General features: G+C 42.0%; 1 protein-coding gene across 1 annotated transcript; it reads left to right on the forward strand.

The window, feature by feature from the left end:
* The first annotated feature begins 3,256 nt into the window (after positions 1–3,256).
* On the forward strand, positions 3,257–17,189 carry INTS14 (integrator complex subunit 14). Its single transcript, XM_062583521.1, has 11 exons — positions 3,257–3,870; positions 5,496–5,603; positions 7,487–7,642; positions 9,550–9,668; positions 10,113–10,255; positions 12,517–12,609; positions 14,230–14,374; positions 14,595–14,728; positions 14,833–14,951; positions 15,314–15,379; positions 16,358–17,189. The coding sequence occupies exons 1-11, from the start codon at positions 3,649–3,651 to the stop codon at positions 16,607–16,609; spliced, it is 1,557 nt and encodes a 518-aa protein (XP_062439505.1). The 5' UTR covers positions 3,257–3,648; the 3' UTR covers positions 16,610–17,189.
* Positions 17,190–17,344: the final 155 nt, after the last annotated feature.

Genomic DNA, 17,344 nt, shown 5'->3' on the forward strand with positions numbered 1-17,344 from the left:
CCCCCCTTGTTTCTCTAGTCTTGTAAATTTATTAGCTCTTCTATAGAGTGTATCTCTCTTACAAGTATTACCCTGATCAAATTCTTTCACCCTAGTTAGACTGCTTCAGTCAAGAGAGATTTCAAGCAATCACAAGGATCTCCACAGCTTACCTTCAGAAGATGCTGTTCAAGAGGAAGGGGAGTACCAATGGTTGTCAGTAGTGCTGAATGCTTCTTTGGTACTTAACAGCCAGATGGGAGATGCTGTTGCAGAGAGAGGCAGATGAAAATGATCCCATTTTCACTATGCCTCTCCTAGCTAAATTCTAATACAAGAGAGGGTCAGGTGTGAAGGACATATTACTGGAGGAAGAGCCAATCCACTTTAATACCTACAGTCCCTAAGAAGATTAAATAGTATTGCATAGGTTTGGGTCTATCTCTGAAGCCAATATCTTTGTCTGCTACTACAGGTTATTCTCATTATCAGAGCAGCCAATTATCAGCATTACAACCCATAAAATATGGATATATGAATAAAAGCACCTAGTCTGAGAAATGTATCATTCTGATGGCAGCTATGGAGGAGGGCAGTCTGCTGCTGAGGGTAAATCAATTGATCTTCTGCATGGAGCATGGTCACCTCAACATGGTATTTTCCCCTACTGTTAACAGGCTCTTTTGCACAGAGTTTTGTTTTGAAGTGTCCCATACAGCAGACAGGCCAGGCAGGCTCTGGGCCGAGCTTTGCTGGCCTTTGCCACAATTTAAGTCTGCTTTGCACTGCCAAAAAAATCCCTGAGTTACCACATCATGATCACCCAGGCAGAGGGATGGCAGCAGGGCCCTGAGCGCAGGCTGCCCCTACCTGGCAGGGCATCCTAAGGGTGCATTCAGTAACTACTTTGTACGGGGTGGCACTGTTGTGGCATGGCCTCACAACGAAAGAAACAATAACGTTAACAGCTAAGGATTTCATAAAACTCTAATCAGCAGTTTTATCACAGGAGAACAACAAAATGATGATTTGATGTTTTTTAAAGCAAACTGTTGTGCTGTTTCTCTTGTCTTAGTAGAGACAGTCTTGTAGGGGTACATACCTCCAAGCTTTCCTGCACAGTCTGTTGAAGCCTCCATCCTTACTCCTGTATTTACTTAATTGAGAAAAATTCCATAAGCCAATTGTGATACTTTTTCTATTTTTCTATTTTTCTACTTCTTTTCTATGTATAAAAATCTTTACTGTAGCAGTGTTTTTCATAATACTGACATCTAACTGAACTACTTGTAATATATGCAGTATTAGAGTTTTCTTTTGTTTTAATGATAAAAGCGCCATTTTACAATTGTGCAAAACGTCATGAATTTCAGCTTCAGGTTATAATGATTCTGGTTAGACACTTCATGCATATCAGAAATCAGGGTATTTACAGGACTCCAAGTGACCAGTTTCCCAGGGCTATTTCTTTCCCAGTGATTGTTTTTAACTCTGATGCGCTTTTGTGATGAATTCACGTTCACTGGCAAATTATTTTTGGAGGGATTTCTTGACCTCATGAAACCAGCAGTCATAAATGATCTGGTTTTACTCAGTTCTCTTGATGGCCTAGTTCCTTATCCAAGAACCTGTCTTCCACTGTGTTCCCTTGACTTCCTTTTCAAGATAATCTTGAGCTCTGTAAGTCCTTGCTGCAGCCTATTTTTTTGCAATTAATAGTACTTGATGACAGTTTTCTTAGGGGAAAAAAACATCTGAATCTTCTGTGTATTTAAGTTCTTGGTCTTCTTCAAATCATCTCATTCCAAACATGAGTTTTGGAAGGGTTTTCGAACCTTCCTGGAAATGTAAAAGTTGATTGCCTCAACAAGGATTTCATCTGGGCCTGCTAGCTGTTTCTCAGGCACCTTGGGGAAGTTTGCAGATACTGTTCTCATTATAACTGCTGGGAATGCTCCATCTGTAAGTTTAGGTCTGTTTTTAATTCTTTCTAACCATTCTTCAATTCTGAAACTACTTTCCCATTTAGTCTGCTTTAGTTCAACAGAAATATCCATTTCTCTCTTCAGAAAAAAGATCCCAAATGTGACATAAGTATTTTCTATATTTTTTGCACCTGCACCGTTGGCCAGAGTTCTGCAGACTGTTTCAAGCAGAACAAACAACTGTTGGGAGTCTGGGTGCAATCCTGTGTGCTTACAAAGACAGTACAAAACCCTGACTGCCTGAACAGGGAAAACTAGCAATGGGGGATCAGTTCTTCCTTACTGTGCCCAGTCTCTCCGGGCGTTAATGTGTTTTGGTGCTGCATGGGATCGTTTCACAAAATAAGTTACGTAAAGACGCCTAAACTGGCACTAGGTCCTTACGTTTTGGGACATAAAATGCCCTTGTTCTACGCACTGAATTCATGCGCTGCTGTTACAAGCGTGGCAGCTGCGGTGGAACTAACAGAGCGCTGCTCCAGCGGCCTCCCGAGCTACCAGCTGAACTAAGGGTTTGCCACGTAAGATGGGACTGGGTTACGCAGCCTCTGATCTCTACGTTCTCGCTTCTAGTCCAGCTCAGGCGGGCGGCCGTCCCAGCTGAACGCCGCGGCAGAGCTGAGGGCTGGGTGACACTTCACTGAGCGCGGCCTTCGCTCCTTCCCACAGCGATGCCTTGAACGACGCTTCCGTTAAAGAGGTGAGAAAAGAGCTTTCTCCCTTCCCTGCTGAATCTCTCGGGTCACAGTCAGACCTCACGCCCTTCCGTGTCGGAGCCTTCCAGAGGGGTTTCTTGCTTTTTTGGGGAGACTTCTCCAGCTCCTTGATGTTTGTTCAGTGACTGAAAAACCCCGTCTGTGTCAGAACGGGGCGATGCAGCCGTCCCTGGGGCCTGATCCCCAGAACACGCAGCGTGGAGGTCCGAGGGAGCCGCGCGCTCTGCGGGGGGAAAGGCCGCTGCGGACCGCCCGGCTCGGGAGAGGCTGGTCAGAGCGGGAACCCTCGGAGCTGCAAGCTCCAGCTGAAGAGCAAGGTGAGCTCCGTGCCCCGCCGAGGCCGCGGCAGCGCTGCTGCAGCCCCGCTTCACCTCAGGGGTTACGGCCGCTCCGCGGGGGCTCCGGCGGGCCGGGCCGGGCCGGCGGATAGCTCGAGCTGCCCGGAGCGCGGGGAAGGCGCTGGCGGCAGGGCGGGATGGAAGGTGCCGCGGGGTGAGGGCGGCGCGGCCCGGCCCGGCCCGGCCCGGCCCCTTCGCGCGCGGCCGCGCCGCTCCGGGGGCCGCTTTCGCGGGCGGACCCATGGCGGCGGGTGAGGCGGGCGGCGGCGGGGGCCCGCAGCGGGCCTCTCCGGGCCGCGCAGCGCCGTTCCCTGGCGTTTTCTCTGGCCGGGCTGTTCAGGAACAGATCTCGCCCTTTTAAGTTCGCATTCCAGCTGAATCCGTGCCGAATCCCACCTTCGCGGCGGGGAGGCGAACGTCAGCTTCCTCCTCCTCCTCCTCCTCCTCCGGGGGAGCCGGCGCGGCCTGAGCCCCGCAGGCCCCGCGGGGTTCGGGCCTGGCGGCCGGGGCGCCGCCAGCCCTCGCTCCTGCTCCTTGCCGCTTCGCTAACCCGTTGCGGCCTTTTCCTTCCCCCCTCTCCGCGCAGCGACTCGTCCTCCTCTGCCTCGGTAACCGAGAGAAGAAGGCATCATGCCGACGGTGGTGGTGATGGACGTGTCGCTCTCCATGACGCGGCCCGTCTCCGTGGAGGGCTCCGAGGAGTATCAGCGGAAGCACCTGGCCGTCCACGGCTTGACCATGCTCTTCGAGCACATGGCGACCAACTACAAGCTGGAGTTCACGGCCTTGGTGGTGTTCTCCTCGCTCTGGGAGCTGATGGTGCCCTTCACGAGGGATTACAACACGCTGCAGGTGGGATTTGGGGTCGTAAAACCCCAGATCAGTAGGTTGCTGGTGTTAAAGACGGTTCGCGCGTCGTAACTGCAGGGAGATTGCGTGATTTCATATCGTTCCGCGCGCAGCGCGTTGTAGGAGCACCTTGAATTGAACATTTTATCCTTATTTTAAGGATAGGTGAAACTGATGCGTTTAATATGTTACACCATTTCACAAATCAGTGCCTTTGCAGATGACCTCTGAAATGTGGTTGATTAACTTAAAAGTGGAGATGGAGACAGGCAGGATGAAAGAGCTGCCTGATAAAGCTTTTACGGATGCTGGTGGTTCTGGGACATTCACGTTTTCGTCTGTAGTTGTTGATTTGATCTTGATAAATGGTGCATCAGATGAACATTGAGAAGGATTTTGAATAAAGTGATTTGGTAAAGGGAAGATGTGTTTTACAGTTGGTAGCAGTTGAAGTAGGGTGAAAATGAGAATTAAAGGGTTTCAGCTCTTGCAAGTGTTGTTGAAAGTGTAGGGAGGAGTAAACGGAGAGAGGCTGAGAGGGAAATTTCTTACGAATACTGTTAGGCGCTCAAAGTCTCTGGACCTAGTAAAAATTTTACATGTTTATCTGATTAATACTTATAGCATCAAGAAGAAATAATGCATAGTCACAGGACACCATGTTTTAGGTTTATCAGTCATTGGGCAAACATGTTTTAAAAGATATTTTCTGTTATGTTTTTATTTTACTAGAAGAGTGCTGGTGCGTTCTCTTTGGTTTATTTCCTGTTCTCCATTAAGATTTTGTTTTGAGAATCTCTGAAAACAAACCAAACTCCTCCAGCACATCTGTTTTATGGTTGCACCCTTCTTACAACTTAGTAAGTAAGAAATGTAAGGCAGTGCAAAGCTTCCATTTCTAAGGAGAAAAAACTAAATTGTGGTTAAAGACACAGGATGTGGATATGAGAGTTTGGAATTCTGTTACTCTGTCAGACAATTAGAGTTTTTGTGAGATAAGCTCCTTGTTGCCTAGCTCCTAAATCTCTAAAAAGTTAAAATTGTGATGCCTGGGAGGTTTTTCTAAGCTGAATTCCATACAGCTTTCTTGTGAGGCCACCAGACATTATGCTCTGAAATGGCACATGGCCCTGGTCACTTCAGTGGACCAATATGCAAAAAGCAAATGACTCAGTTTGAGCAACGAGGTAGTGCTCATTTGCAGTGTATTTGGAACTGTTTGGCTGGCATGTTCTCCAGGAAGGCAAAATATTATGTTTCTCATATATTCTGGAATAGAAATGGAAATAGTTTGTTTTATATTTGACATTACTTCAGATTTTAACTTTACTGTTTCTTTGAGATCTGTAAAGGATGTTGCTTTTTTCCTTGAAGAACTGTTTTCATACTACTATATAGTTCCTTCAAAGTCAGCTTTCATATTCATCTTATGATACCTTTCACTACTTTTCTTTTAATTATTTTTATTTTTTTTAATTTCCTTGCAGGCCATATGTGAGAACCTAGCACTTAGTATTGTGGTATAATGCAAAGCAAACATATTTACTTACCACAGAACTGTGAATGGCTGTTCTGTTTCCTGATAGCGATATTTCACCTAGCAATTATTGTACTATTTGTTTTTACAGGAAGCCCTAAGTAACATGGATGATTATGACAAAACATGTTTAGAGTCAGCGCTACTTGGAGTTTGCAATATTGTTCAGCAGGAATGGGGTGCAGCGATTCCTTGCCAGGTATGATTGGTTGCTGATGTTCACTATACTCAGGGTCTAACATCTATTTAGAAATCCCTGTAAGTTTCAGAAAGAAATGTAAATGTGTTTTGAGACCTTTGAATACTGTCAGGTATGCTGGTGCTACAGGAAGATAATTGGATATATTCTGGGATGTGAACAGGAGAAGGTTCTCTTTGTTAAAATGTTAAACAGCAAAAGTCTGGATAATTTTATGTCCAAATGCGTTAAAATCGTGGAGAGAGAAGTGTTTGGGGACACTACGCATCAGTGATGCTCTCTTTACGTACCTGTATATTAGCACATTTTTCCTCAAAGTATTTTTTTTGGATGCCTGATGTTTGACCTGGGTGCAATCTACTGCTCTAGGAACCTTGGTCAGCTTGGAAAGGCTGTAGCCATACACGCAGTAACCTTTACCCGCCAGTACCTGGTGATGTCCAGAGCCCACAACAGTCCCAGTCTCAAGCAACAGCAAGGATGACTACTGAGTGTATTTTGAGCTGTTGTCTTTTCCTTATGAGTTGTTTTGCATGGATTTGCTTGCATACTCCATTCAGTTGTTGCAGCTCGCAGCCTTCTGAATTTGCTGCTGGTTATGGCCAAGTCTGCTTTTAGCCCTCGGTTTTTGAGTCACTAAGAGCCTGTTGCTCTTTGGGTTAGGATTTAAGCTCAATAATTTTGCAGCTCATTGAGCTAGGAACAGCTCTCAAACGATATTTTATAAAGAGACAAAAGAAAATCAGTTCATTGTCTACACAAAATGCTTCATAGTCTAGCCAGGATAAAAGACACCTTGAAAAAGCAGACATTAAAAGTGAAGTATTAGACAGATGTAAAAAACAAGCATAGATTAGAGCTCAACATTTGATCTCTCATTTATATCATAGGCTGTGGTACTAGAACATCAGATTATTGGATGATGAAAGGCAGTGGGAAATGTACTGTGTGTAATCTTGTAATAGTAAAGAATTTTACTGGTGAGTAACAGTTCAAACACAATTACTGAAGAGGCTGCAAAAAAGATAGATGGAGATTAGGAGAGAGTAAAAGTCTGGATGTAATTCGTTTCATCCGCATTCGTTTCAGCTTGATTTTATTTTCCTTCCTTCTCTGAAAAAATAATGCTTGGTGTTCCTGTACAATGTTGAAAGAGCAGTTATTTTGCTATACTAGAAATGACTGGGTCCCCATTGAATATAAATAATTCCATTATTTGCATATTTTTTCAGAGGGTGACTCTAGACATGTAATTAAATGGAAACTATTTTAATAGTTCTGTTGCAAAATGTGAATGCACTGCAACTGTATCTGTTAGCAAGAGTTAGACTAATTAATGTTACTGTTTGCATGGCTTCTATAGTTTGCAATGAGATTTGGACGGCCGTCCAGATTCCGTGAAGAGATGATTGTAGTTGGCTTTATTTTGTATCTTATTCCCAAGGTTCTCAAGTCTAGCAGCAGCAGCAGCCTGCTTTTCTGGCTGTGTAGTTGCTGTGTTTCTATGTATACTTAAAAATGGCCGTGTTTATGCACAGCGTGATATATTTATGGCTGTGGAATTTCAGTTCTAGTGCAATTGCCTAATTACAACAAAATGCATATTTATTGTGCGTGTAATTTAAGTTGTAATGGTTAAATCTGTAATTTTTCATTTATGTGCTTAGTTCTGAAAACTTAGCTTACAATCCTTCACCTAGCTCAGTGGAGGAAATGCCAATGTGAACATTTCTATATATATATATATATATATATATATATATAATATATTTCTTTCGGTATAGAAATGCATGCTGCTAGAGTGACTATTGGTGCATAGTTGCTGTCTGCAGGTAGAAACATATCTTTACTTGAAAGTGCTAATCTATCGTTTTTCGTTTAAGGTTGTTCTTGTCACTGATGGCTGCCTGGGCATTGGCAGAGGCTCCCTACGGCACTCGCTAGCTACTCACAACCAGCGAAGTGAAAGTAACCGATTTCCTCTGCCTTTCCCTTTCCCATCCAAGTTATATGTCATGTGCATGGCAAATCTGGAAGAGGTAATAACTTTAACGTGTGCTTTCTGTTTTTTGTTGTACTGGATAATTAATGTTCTTATCAATCACTCGTGCACTGCAAAACTTGTTCTGACATTCTTGTGCTTAGTTTTAGTGCTTAGTTGATGTTCTGGACTTAGTGCTAGTTATTTGGTGAAATTTAACTGTTGAATCTTTTATGAAGTTTATTTTTGTCCTTAGATTTTGCAGTTTTAGGTCTTTATAAACCACAGAATCACAGAATGGGTAAGGTTGGAAGGGTCCTCTGGGGATCATCTAGTCCAACCCCCCAGCTCAAGCAGGATCACCTAGAGCATATTAGACAGGGTTGCATCCAGGTGGGTTTTGAATATCTCCAGAGAAGGAGACTCCACAGCCTCTCTGGGCAACCTGTCCAGTGCTCTGTCACCCTCACAGGAAAGAAATTCCTCCTCGTATTCGGGTGGAACTTCCTGTGGTTTTTGTTTGTACCTCCAGTCCTTTCTCATGGGACAACGGAAAAGAGTTTGTCCCCATCCCCTTGACACCCTCCCTTCAGGTACTTGTACACATTGATCAGATCCCCCCCTTCAGTCTTCTCTTCCCCAGGCTGAAGAGGCCCAGCTCTCGCAGCCGTTCCTCACAGGGCAGGTGCTCCAGCCCTCTGATCATCTTCATAGCCCTATGCTGGACACTCTCCAGTAGCTCCATGTCTCTCTCGTACTGGGGAGCCCAGAACTGGATGTAGAGCTCAAGATGTGGCCTCACCAGGGCTGAGTCGAGGGGCAGGATCACCTCCGTCAACCTGCTGGCAACACTCTTCCTAATGCACCCCAGGAGACCATTGGCCTTCCTGGCCATGAGGGCACGTTGCTTGCTCGTGGTCAACTTGCTGTCCACCAGCACTCCCAGGTCCTTCTCTGCAGAGCAGAATCATGACAGTTTATCTCTGGGGAACTTTAAACAATTTTTATTTCACTGTTTGTGAAATACTTCTGTTTCAAAGATGCTCAGCACTTAAAATAACAGCAACTTTATTTAGAAATGGGAATGAGCTGAACTCTAAGTCTCTGAGATGGAGTATTCAAACAACTTCTGTCTGTTTTGAAGGAAAGATGACTGGTGGTGTTCTTTTCAAGTACCTTTGAAAAATCTCATTACCATCTTTAAAGATCTTGGTAGCATTTAAAATTCAATTGAATAAAAATGTTTAAAACAAACTGAATTCAAAACAAACTGAATTCAAAAACAAACCGACTGAAGTCCCTTAGATTAGGTTTTATTATCAATATCACTTTTACCTTGACACCTACATTTTTCTGTCATGGACAGAAGGATTTTCTGTTTGTACATGCAATAAATACTTCAGCTTCAAGGTCTCTGTCAAGGCTAATCATCATTTGATGTGTTAAAGTGTTGTTTACAAGTCAGAATAACTGGGAAAATTTTTAAAGCAAATCTTTTATTACTGATAAGTTTACGTGCTTTCACAATCGTGCTCTAGTAACTACTCAAAGAGAATTATATCTGCCTTGCCTCATAAAGATTGCATTATTCTGAAGGAACTGGAAACTTAAAATTACTAATATAGTATTATGTTATTTAAGACATTCTGTACTCTTGAAGACTTGAGAGCTTCTGGGATTCCTCGCTGCTTGCATCTGCCTTCAGAGCATAATCTAACATGATAAAACAATGTATTATTGTTCCTGGGCCACATACTGTCTCAGGGCTAATACAAATGCAATGTTAGGAGTATATTTGCTGAGAAAAAAGAATATTGGTTTGTTCAGTAAGAAGCAAGATGATGAAAAGTTGTGATAGCATCCAATCAGACTTTTTGCTATGCTGTGTATATTTTCTGTGACTCACGCTATTTAGCAAGAGGAGAATAAAAATAAAGCTTAACAAAAATATTCATTTTTGCACAGCTTCAGAGCACAGATTCCTTGGACTGTCTGGAACGGCTCATAGATTTAAACAATGGAGAAGGGCAGATTTTTACCATTGATGGACCTCTTTGCCTGAAGAATGTACAGTCTATGTTCGGGTTAGTGGACATGTAGATAACATGCCATTGTGAATGTTTTCAGTTAGTATCTGTAAAGAAAAATAAATAGAACAAGAAATTTGGTGATATATCTGATTAATCTTTTTTTTTTTTTTCTTTTAGTCAGTTATTATGTTAACTGTATTTTAAGCTCAGCCTTCACTGGTTAAGATTTATTTTAGTCATTCTGTAACTAAACCATAACATCTGTTATGATTGGGTGATAGAAGATACTAATTTCTAGAATTAATGTTAATTTTCTGTCAGTATAATAATGTGCTGCTTTGTGTCATAATTTGGCAATGCTGGAATTATTGAATTAACTGTAGTTAAAACAGAAGAATAAAATTTTGTGAGCTTAGTGTGCTTTAGACAAACTTAAAAAATTTGCTTTCGTTTGGTATGTATTATTTTTTTCCCTAATTATAACTGATCATGTTCTAGAAAGCTAATAGATGTGGCTTATACACCGTTCCATGCTGTTCTTAAGTGTGGCCACTTAACATCTGATGTGCAAGTATTTCCCAGACCAGAACCTTTCATTATAGATGAAGAAATAGACCCCATCCCCAAAGCAATTAATACAGGTAACTAATCTTTTTTGTTTTTTACTTAAATCCATTTTATTTTTACTGTTTCACTGCCAGCTCTTATCCTGTGTAGTTACTGTTTCATCCACTTGCTCTCTCACCTGCAAGGAACACAGTCACTGCCAGTGTAATTCCTTGGTATATGTGGCACCGTGGAACAAGAATCTCATCCTGTTTCAGTCGTGTGTAGCTGATGAAAGGACTAGAGTAAGGTAGAGGCACTCTCAAAGCCCTAAGTGCCAGTTTCTAGGGGTGGGGACTGTGGAAGACAGCCATGGGCTGCTTTCCAAGAATGCCCTCATAAGCTTCATGGAGTATAGGAGTGGTGTTTTTGAGAATGGGCTACATTCTGTATTAGGATTGCCTTTTGCAAAAAGACCCCAGGCTCTTAGTAAGCTGTCATCTTTCTGGTGGCTTCTTAGAGGATTACACTAGAGGTGGGCTTGAGAAACACTGGTGAGGTAAACACTGGTGGGTAAAGCTTGCGATTTAGAAAGGTTTCTTTATTGTTTATGTCTGTCATTCTGGCACTTCACCCTAATACTAAATCATTTAAAATAAAATACTATGCAAAGAAAACCTTTCTCAGCCTTCCCATTGCTGGATACTGTGCCTGTGCATGGAAGGTAGTCTGTAACTAGTCTGTGCCTATGGCTTGCAAATGGCTAGGTATACCTCTTGGAGAGAGTACACTGAACTTCGCTGCTTTGCCCTAGAGAATGAAATTTGAATTGTAACATCAGAATTACTCTCAGCAACTCTGCCATGCACTTGGGACACATGTGTTTTGGTTTTATTCTTTCCAATCTGGTGGTAGCATGCTGGGGCTCTTGAGACAAAGGTTGACATCCTTTCTGTTGGCAGCACCTCAATATGGCTAACTCTGCAAGAGAGTTGATGGGAGTTCCTGCTGGCTTTGTGCTCTGTTGTGCAAAGAGAGTGACTTGGTTGGACTGTATGCCTCTGTGTCCTTCTAGATAACTGATGATTCCTCTGCTGGAGCTTTTCCTTCTACTAGTAACTTAATTTCCTGGATATGTCCTGCAGAATTCCTGTGTTCTTCAACAACAGGTGCACAGCTTGCATGTGAATAAGTACACAGTATCGGTAAAAGTAATTGCAAGGAAGCGAACTGCAATCCCTAAATTACTGCCATCATGATAGTCTTTTTTTTTTCTTTTTAAATATGCAGGAGAAAAGCATTTTTCACTTGGGGTAGATCACACTGTAATGCCACTTTTTGTTTGCAGCTGCATACTGTTTAAACAGGTTTGAATATGTCTGTGCCAAAATAGCAAAAACAAAGAAAAAGAGCATGAAGTCTGTCTTCATGAGGGAGGCTTTCCATTGAACTAAGTGTTAGAACTCCTCCTGACATTCCAAAGATGGGAATTTGGCATGAAAGAGATTTTGATCTATGTGCATTAAAATGCAGTGTATGATGTGCTCGACCCCTAAATTCCTGCAGGGCTTTAATTGAGTGTTCTTTATTCAGTTATGGGGAAAAATCAATTGGATTGCCTTTTGGCTGAGTCCCTTGCTTGGGCTGTCAAAGGGAAGGCTGTGTTTCCTGGTTGCGTGCTACTAAGAAGTGAGGAAGCTCCAGGAGTGGAACATGAGGAGGAAGTGACATTTACTTTCATGGATTTCACTACAGCTGATGTAATGGAACATGGCTGGGTATGGATGACATGGCTGGGCTGCCTCAATCTTTTAACAGTAAATACCCACCACTTCTTATGCAGTGGAGCTGCATTTGAATTGCAAAACTGAAGAACAAGTCAGTCTTCCCAGTCCTGGAAACGGGCCTCTTAGGGCTAACCTTGTGAGATAATTGATGGGAATTCCTGCAGATTCTGTAGTGCCAGTTCAAAGCCAGTAGATTTGGTTTAGTCTTTTTTACACCTTTATCCTTATAGACAGCCTGTATTTTCTCTCCTTTGTTTTTACACTGTACCCAGTTGGCTTTTTTGTAAATTCAGATGTGCATGGTTCCCTATGTATCTAGAAACACAGTTGGTGGATAGTATTATATATCTGATGGAAATTATGTTCTTGTCTTGAAGTGTCATGATATTGTGTATGAGTGTTTGCATTTCAGTAACACCTAGAGGCTCCCAAACAAAGGTGGCACTCTGTTGTAGTCTAGTCACTGCTTCAGAAAATTTAGAGTGGTGTAAGAAGTGATAATATTAAATTGACTCTGAATATATTTCAGCTATTTTGAAAACTGACTTAAACCTCTTATCTCCCTACAGATCTAGAAATTGTTGGTTTTGTAGATATAGCTGACATTTCTAGCCCTCCTGTCTTATCCAGACACTTGGTATTGCCCATTGCACTTAACAGAGGTGAGCAACTTTTGTTTCTTGTAGCAAACGCTGCTTTAAGCTTCCTTTCCAATGGCTGTTGTAGTTTAGATTAGAAGCAAAGGTTTTATACGTCTTCTAATGGTCTGATGTCTCGGAAGACACATTTGCATAGTTACATGAAAATCAAAACCTTGAACGCAAGGTATTAACTTTTTTCCAAATAATATTTTCTTTGAAAAGTTCATCTGTACAGAAATCAGTGAAATAATAGAGGGAACAGTGTCCTTATAACATCGTAATTAACAGAACTTGCTAAACTTGGAGCTAAAAATAGTTCTAGACCAGGGCATATGTAGTACAAGATGAATACTTAATGCCTACTTCTAATTTCTTTCATGGAATGATTTGTTGTTATAAAAAATGTGGTATTAATAACAACTAGATCACTCATTTGTACTTGAGCATTAGTTGCTGCTCATTGAGGCCAGGTATATGTGTGTGTGCATATATGTACGTGTGTGTGTGTATGTATGTACACCTAACTAACTGCTCTAGGCTTTGAGGATGGGTGAGTGTGCTCTTAATTTGCATCTGCTTGTGTTCCTGAGCATGTGTTAAGGACTTCCCTGTCCTTTTGTCATGGCTTTGGAGTGGTGCAAAGAGAAAGTGAGATATCTCTTGGTGAAGAAGATTGAAAGTGCCAGATATGTTTTCATCTCTGTATTAGCACTCTTATCCTGATAGGCCTTTTGCTGTGGAAGATACTGGCTGTTAAATCACAGCTGCATTTCAGCTGCTAAAACATATCAAGTTTGTCATAATGATGACAAAGTGCATAGGAAGATGTGAGGAGAGCACTTGGAAGTTCAGAATGCTTTGGGCTCAGAAGCAGCCATGTGGTTATTGCCAAAATATTTATGTCGTCGTATTTCACTGCTAGTTTCTTCAAAGCTGAGGGGTTCTTTTTAGCACTGTGGATAACTCTGTGAAATTTTGTGAATAGGGTGCAATAGAACAATTCTATAACATTATAGTGCCACTTTGCCCCAACAGTTCATTTAGCAGCTGTTCATTTTATAGTATTACCTGAAGCTTGGCTTGTCTAACAGTGCTGCTGTGATTCAGTCTTCTCCAACTGCAGCTGAAGGGTTTGCCACTCACTGCCACCTTTGGGACTGCCGTCTGTTGCTCCCTCATGTGGGAGCAAACCTCCTCCCTCAGATTTGCTTGCTTGCTAAAAATGAGTTGGGTTAGTTTAAACAAATTGAGTATTGGTCTTTGTTAACCCAACTATTTTTGACTGACACAGGCTAGGGAGTGATTATACAAAGAGTTTGGTGGACAGGTCAGATGAGACCTGCAGCCAGGTGGCTGGGGACTGCGAGACAGTAATCTCTTCAGCCCTTACTGCTATGAGAAAAGCTGGTAGTTGTGTTCAGAAAGTATAATATTAAAATACCACCAGCTCTCACATCCGAAGCCTTTCCTGAAGAAAGGAAAACAGACAAGCATGAAAAAAGTTGCTTGGCAGAATGGTGCTTCATGTTGGAAACTCTTGCATTGCAGAAAAAAACAGGGTGGTAAGTGTGATGGAACTAGAAATAGTGTGGTTGAATTTACTCCCATGCTGCCTCTTAGTTTTCTTTTCTCCTTCTCCAGAAGGTGATGAGGTGGGACCTGGGATAACGGATGACACTGAAGATGAAAATTCAGCTAATCAGATTGCTGGGAAAATCCCCAACTTCTGTGTTTTGTTACATGGGAGCCTGAAAGTGGAAGGCATGGTGGCTGTCGTCCAGTTGGGGTATGAAGCTGGATGCCTTTTCCTTTACTGATTCAAGCTTTACTCTGTACAGAACTCTGCATTGCTAGACAAAGCTGTGGATTTTAATATGTGGATGTGTATCTGCCAGTGTAAATTACAGATAATGAAAACGAGAGCCTCCACACAGTGGGAGGGAGGTAAATTCTAGGCAAAGAGGGGTAGACAGTTTTCAGCCTTTGGGATTTGCTCTTTTCAATAGGCCAGAGTGGTATGGAATGCTCTATTCACAAGCTGACAGCAAGAAGAAATCAAACCTCATGATGTCACTCTTTGAACCTGGTCCTGAGCCCCTTCCATGGCTGGGGAAGATGGCACAGCTTGGACCTATTTCAGGTACTAGTCACACTCTTTTGAACACCTGTTGTGCATTCACTGCTTTCTTGCAAGAATGACCTTGCCAGATCTTATTTAGTAAGTTCTTTTTCCACCCCTCCCAGATGCGAAAGAAAATCCTTACGGAGAGGATGACAATAAGAGCCCTTTCCCCCTGCAACCCAAAAACAAGCGCAGTTATGCACAGAATGTTACTGTATGGATAAAACCAAGTGGCCTCCAGGTAATGATACAGGCTTTGGACTTGATGCTTTACGTGAGTCAGCAGTATCTGTCTCACCAGTAAAGTGGAGCCTGTGTCTGTATTGTCCATTTAATGTAATTGCATTTCTTTTATTTTTATAAATGCTGCCTCTTTAAAGTATCATGATTAAAATGCAATCGGAAAGCATAGTTTAATGAAAGACATCTCTCTAGTGTAGCATCTGGCTTAGTTTATTGGATTTAGTGTAATTACCATTTTATGTTTTTGCCTCTATGAGCTGCAGTCCCATCAATGATGAAGATTATTTATCAATAAATAGTTGAGGAATCTTTTCTGCAGATTCCATAACAGCTGGCAATATCTTTCTTTCTTTTCTGCAGACAGATGTACAGAAGATCTTGAGAAATGCAAGGAAGCTCCCCGAGAAGACTCAAACATTCTATAAAGTAAGATGTTAAAGGCCAGCGCAAGTTTGATCCATAGTGACAGTGGTACATCTGAGAGAGGAGCACATACTGTCTGTTTCTGTAGGATGTTCTGTGCAGGGCTTGTAGGGCTTTGCAAAAGCACACATTGTTCTGTAAGGACGAAGGCACCTGAATGGTCCATTTTACCATCCAAAAAGGTGAGGCAGAGGGTCTGGTGTCCTACCATCACATTCTGTGGCAAGGTGGCAAAGAAGCAGCACGTTTACAGGTGTCTCTCATGATCCCTGCTACATCTGTGGTGAATTTATTTGCAGATTTTTTGCTGTTGTCCAGGCAGAAATAAACTGATGGGTCAGACCAGAATGAGGACACAGATGTCATTCTGTGTCACAAACATTGCACTGAAACTGTCTCCTTTTTTTTTTTTCTACTAGTGAAGCAGAGAGGCACAAAATTCCGGGCACATTTGCCCACATCATAACACTCCATAATCTAGACTGTAGCTGGAAGCAATTGTTCCTCTTGTAAGCTTAGTACTGAAGCAGTTTATTTTAACTCCCAGAGACTTCAAGAACAAATGCAATGTCTAAATGCGTGCAGGCCATTGTCGTAAGTTTATAATGAAGAGAAATTAACATAGATTTTACTGGACACTGGTTAAAGTCAGCAGTCAGTAAAGTCTGAGTTGGAGGCTAACCCCAGTTGGGACACAGGCAAGCACAGAGCTGAAGGCACAAAAGGGAAATGAAAGAACTAAAAAGTCTCCAGGAAGAGAGCAAGGGAAAACAAACACTACATCACTGTAATGTTACTGTATGTCACTGTGCCCTGAAGCATTTTCGGTTCCTGAGCAGCTGAGCACTCTGCAGCAGCTCTACAGATAGCTCAAGTTATTTTTCTCATAAGTGAACAAGTTTGCATTTAAAAAAAAATAATAATTTAAAAATTTACATAAAGCCTCTCAGTGACTTTAAAAGGAGTTTTCTTTCCTTGCAGGAACTTAACCGCTTACGAAAGGCAGCTCTGGCATTTGGCTTTTTGGACCTCTTGAAAGGTGTGGCAGACATGCTGGAGCGGGAGTGCACCCTGCTTCCTGACACAGCTCATCCTGATGCAGCATTTCAGCTAACACATGCTGCTCAGCAGCTCAAAGTGGCAAGTACTGGGGCATCAGAATATGCTGCCTATGATCATAACATTGCTCCGCTGCAAACAGACTTTTCCGGTAGCAGCACCGAGAGAATGTGAAGTCTCAATTTTGGGAACCTCTATAAATGAGGACTCAAGTGGTTCAAATTATCTTTATCTGGGACCTGTTTAATTACTGTTTGGAAACCTTCCTATGCAAATGGGGTCCCTTATTTGCATCAGTACTCTGTGAATAAACATAACTAATTTGTGGTGGCTTTAATCGGACCTGAAAATCATGTTGTTAAGTGTTCCAAAGTCAAATACAGCACTGGATAAGGGGTAGAAGTTATTTAGTACATTTGAAGAAAGAAAATACTGCTTGTGGTTTTTGGCCTCCCCAAAACACAGTTACTAAATGACTGAACTCACTGGTAAGTGTCCAAAAAGGCAGCTACTACTATTTTACAAATAGATTTGAATTGTCCAAAGAATGTGTGAGAACCACTGTGCAAAATTATACACAGATAATTCCAGGGTGTCATCACTGATTTTATGCCTAATTTGAAAGCTAGTCTGTACTGCAGTAACTAACATGAGCACTTGCATTGCGGTGCTTATGCTTGTGGAAGTAAGGTAATCTTTTGAGAAGGCAATATTTTTAATTGTGTAATATTAATAAATAGTAATTCTTCATGAATATTTAGTTGTCTTCATTCCATTTTCATGGCAGCTTTGCTGTACGTATGTTTAATGTCACTGTTCTAAAACTTTACCCAGTGAAGACCAAGTCCTAGCAGTTTATCACGACAGCTCAATTGTTCTTTCCCTTAGGGTAGAAAACTGTATAAATAA

Source organism: Rhea pennata, chromosome 10, assembly GCF_028389875.1.
Source record: "Rhea pennata isolate bPtePen1 chromosome 10, bPtePen1.pri, whole genome shotgun sequence".
NCBI classification, from domain to species: domain Eukaryota; kingdom Metazoa; phylum Chordata; class Aves; order Rheiformes; family Rheidae; genus Rhea; species Rhea pennata.

Bases quoted from the DNA above. Each gene is read 5' to 3' on its own strand.
- INTS14 (XM_062583521.1), top strand. From the start codon at position 3,649: ATGCCGACGGTGGTGGTGATGGACGTGTCGCTCTCCATGACGCGGCCC. The intron at 3,871-5,495 runs GTGGGATTTGGG...TTGTTTTTACAG, and splicing joins GGGATTACAACACGCTGCAG to GAAGCCCTAAGTAACATGGA. The intron at 14,729-14,832 runs GTACTAGTCACA...CACCCCTCCCAG, and splicing joins ACAGCTTGGACCTATTTCAG to ATGCGAAAGAAAATCCTTAC.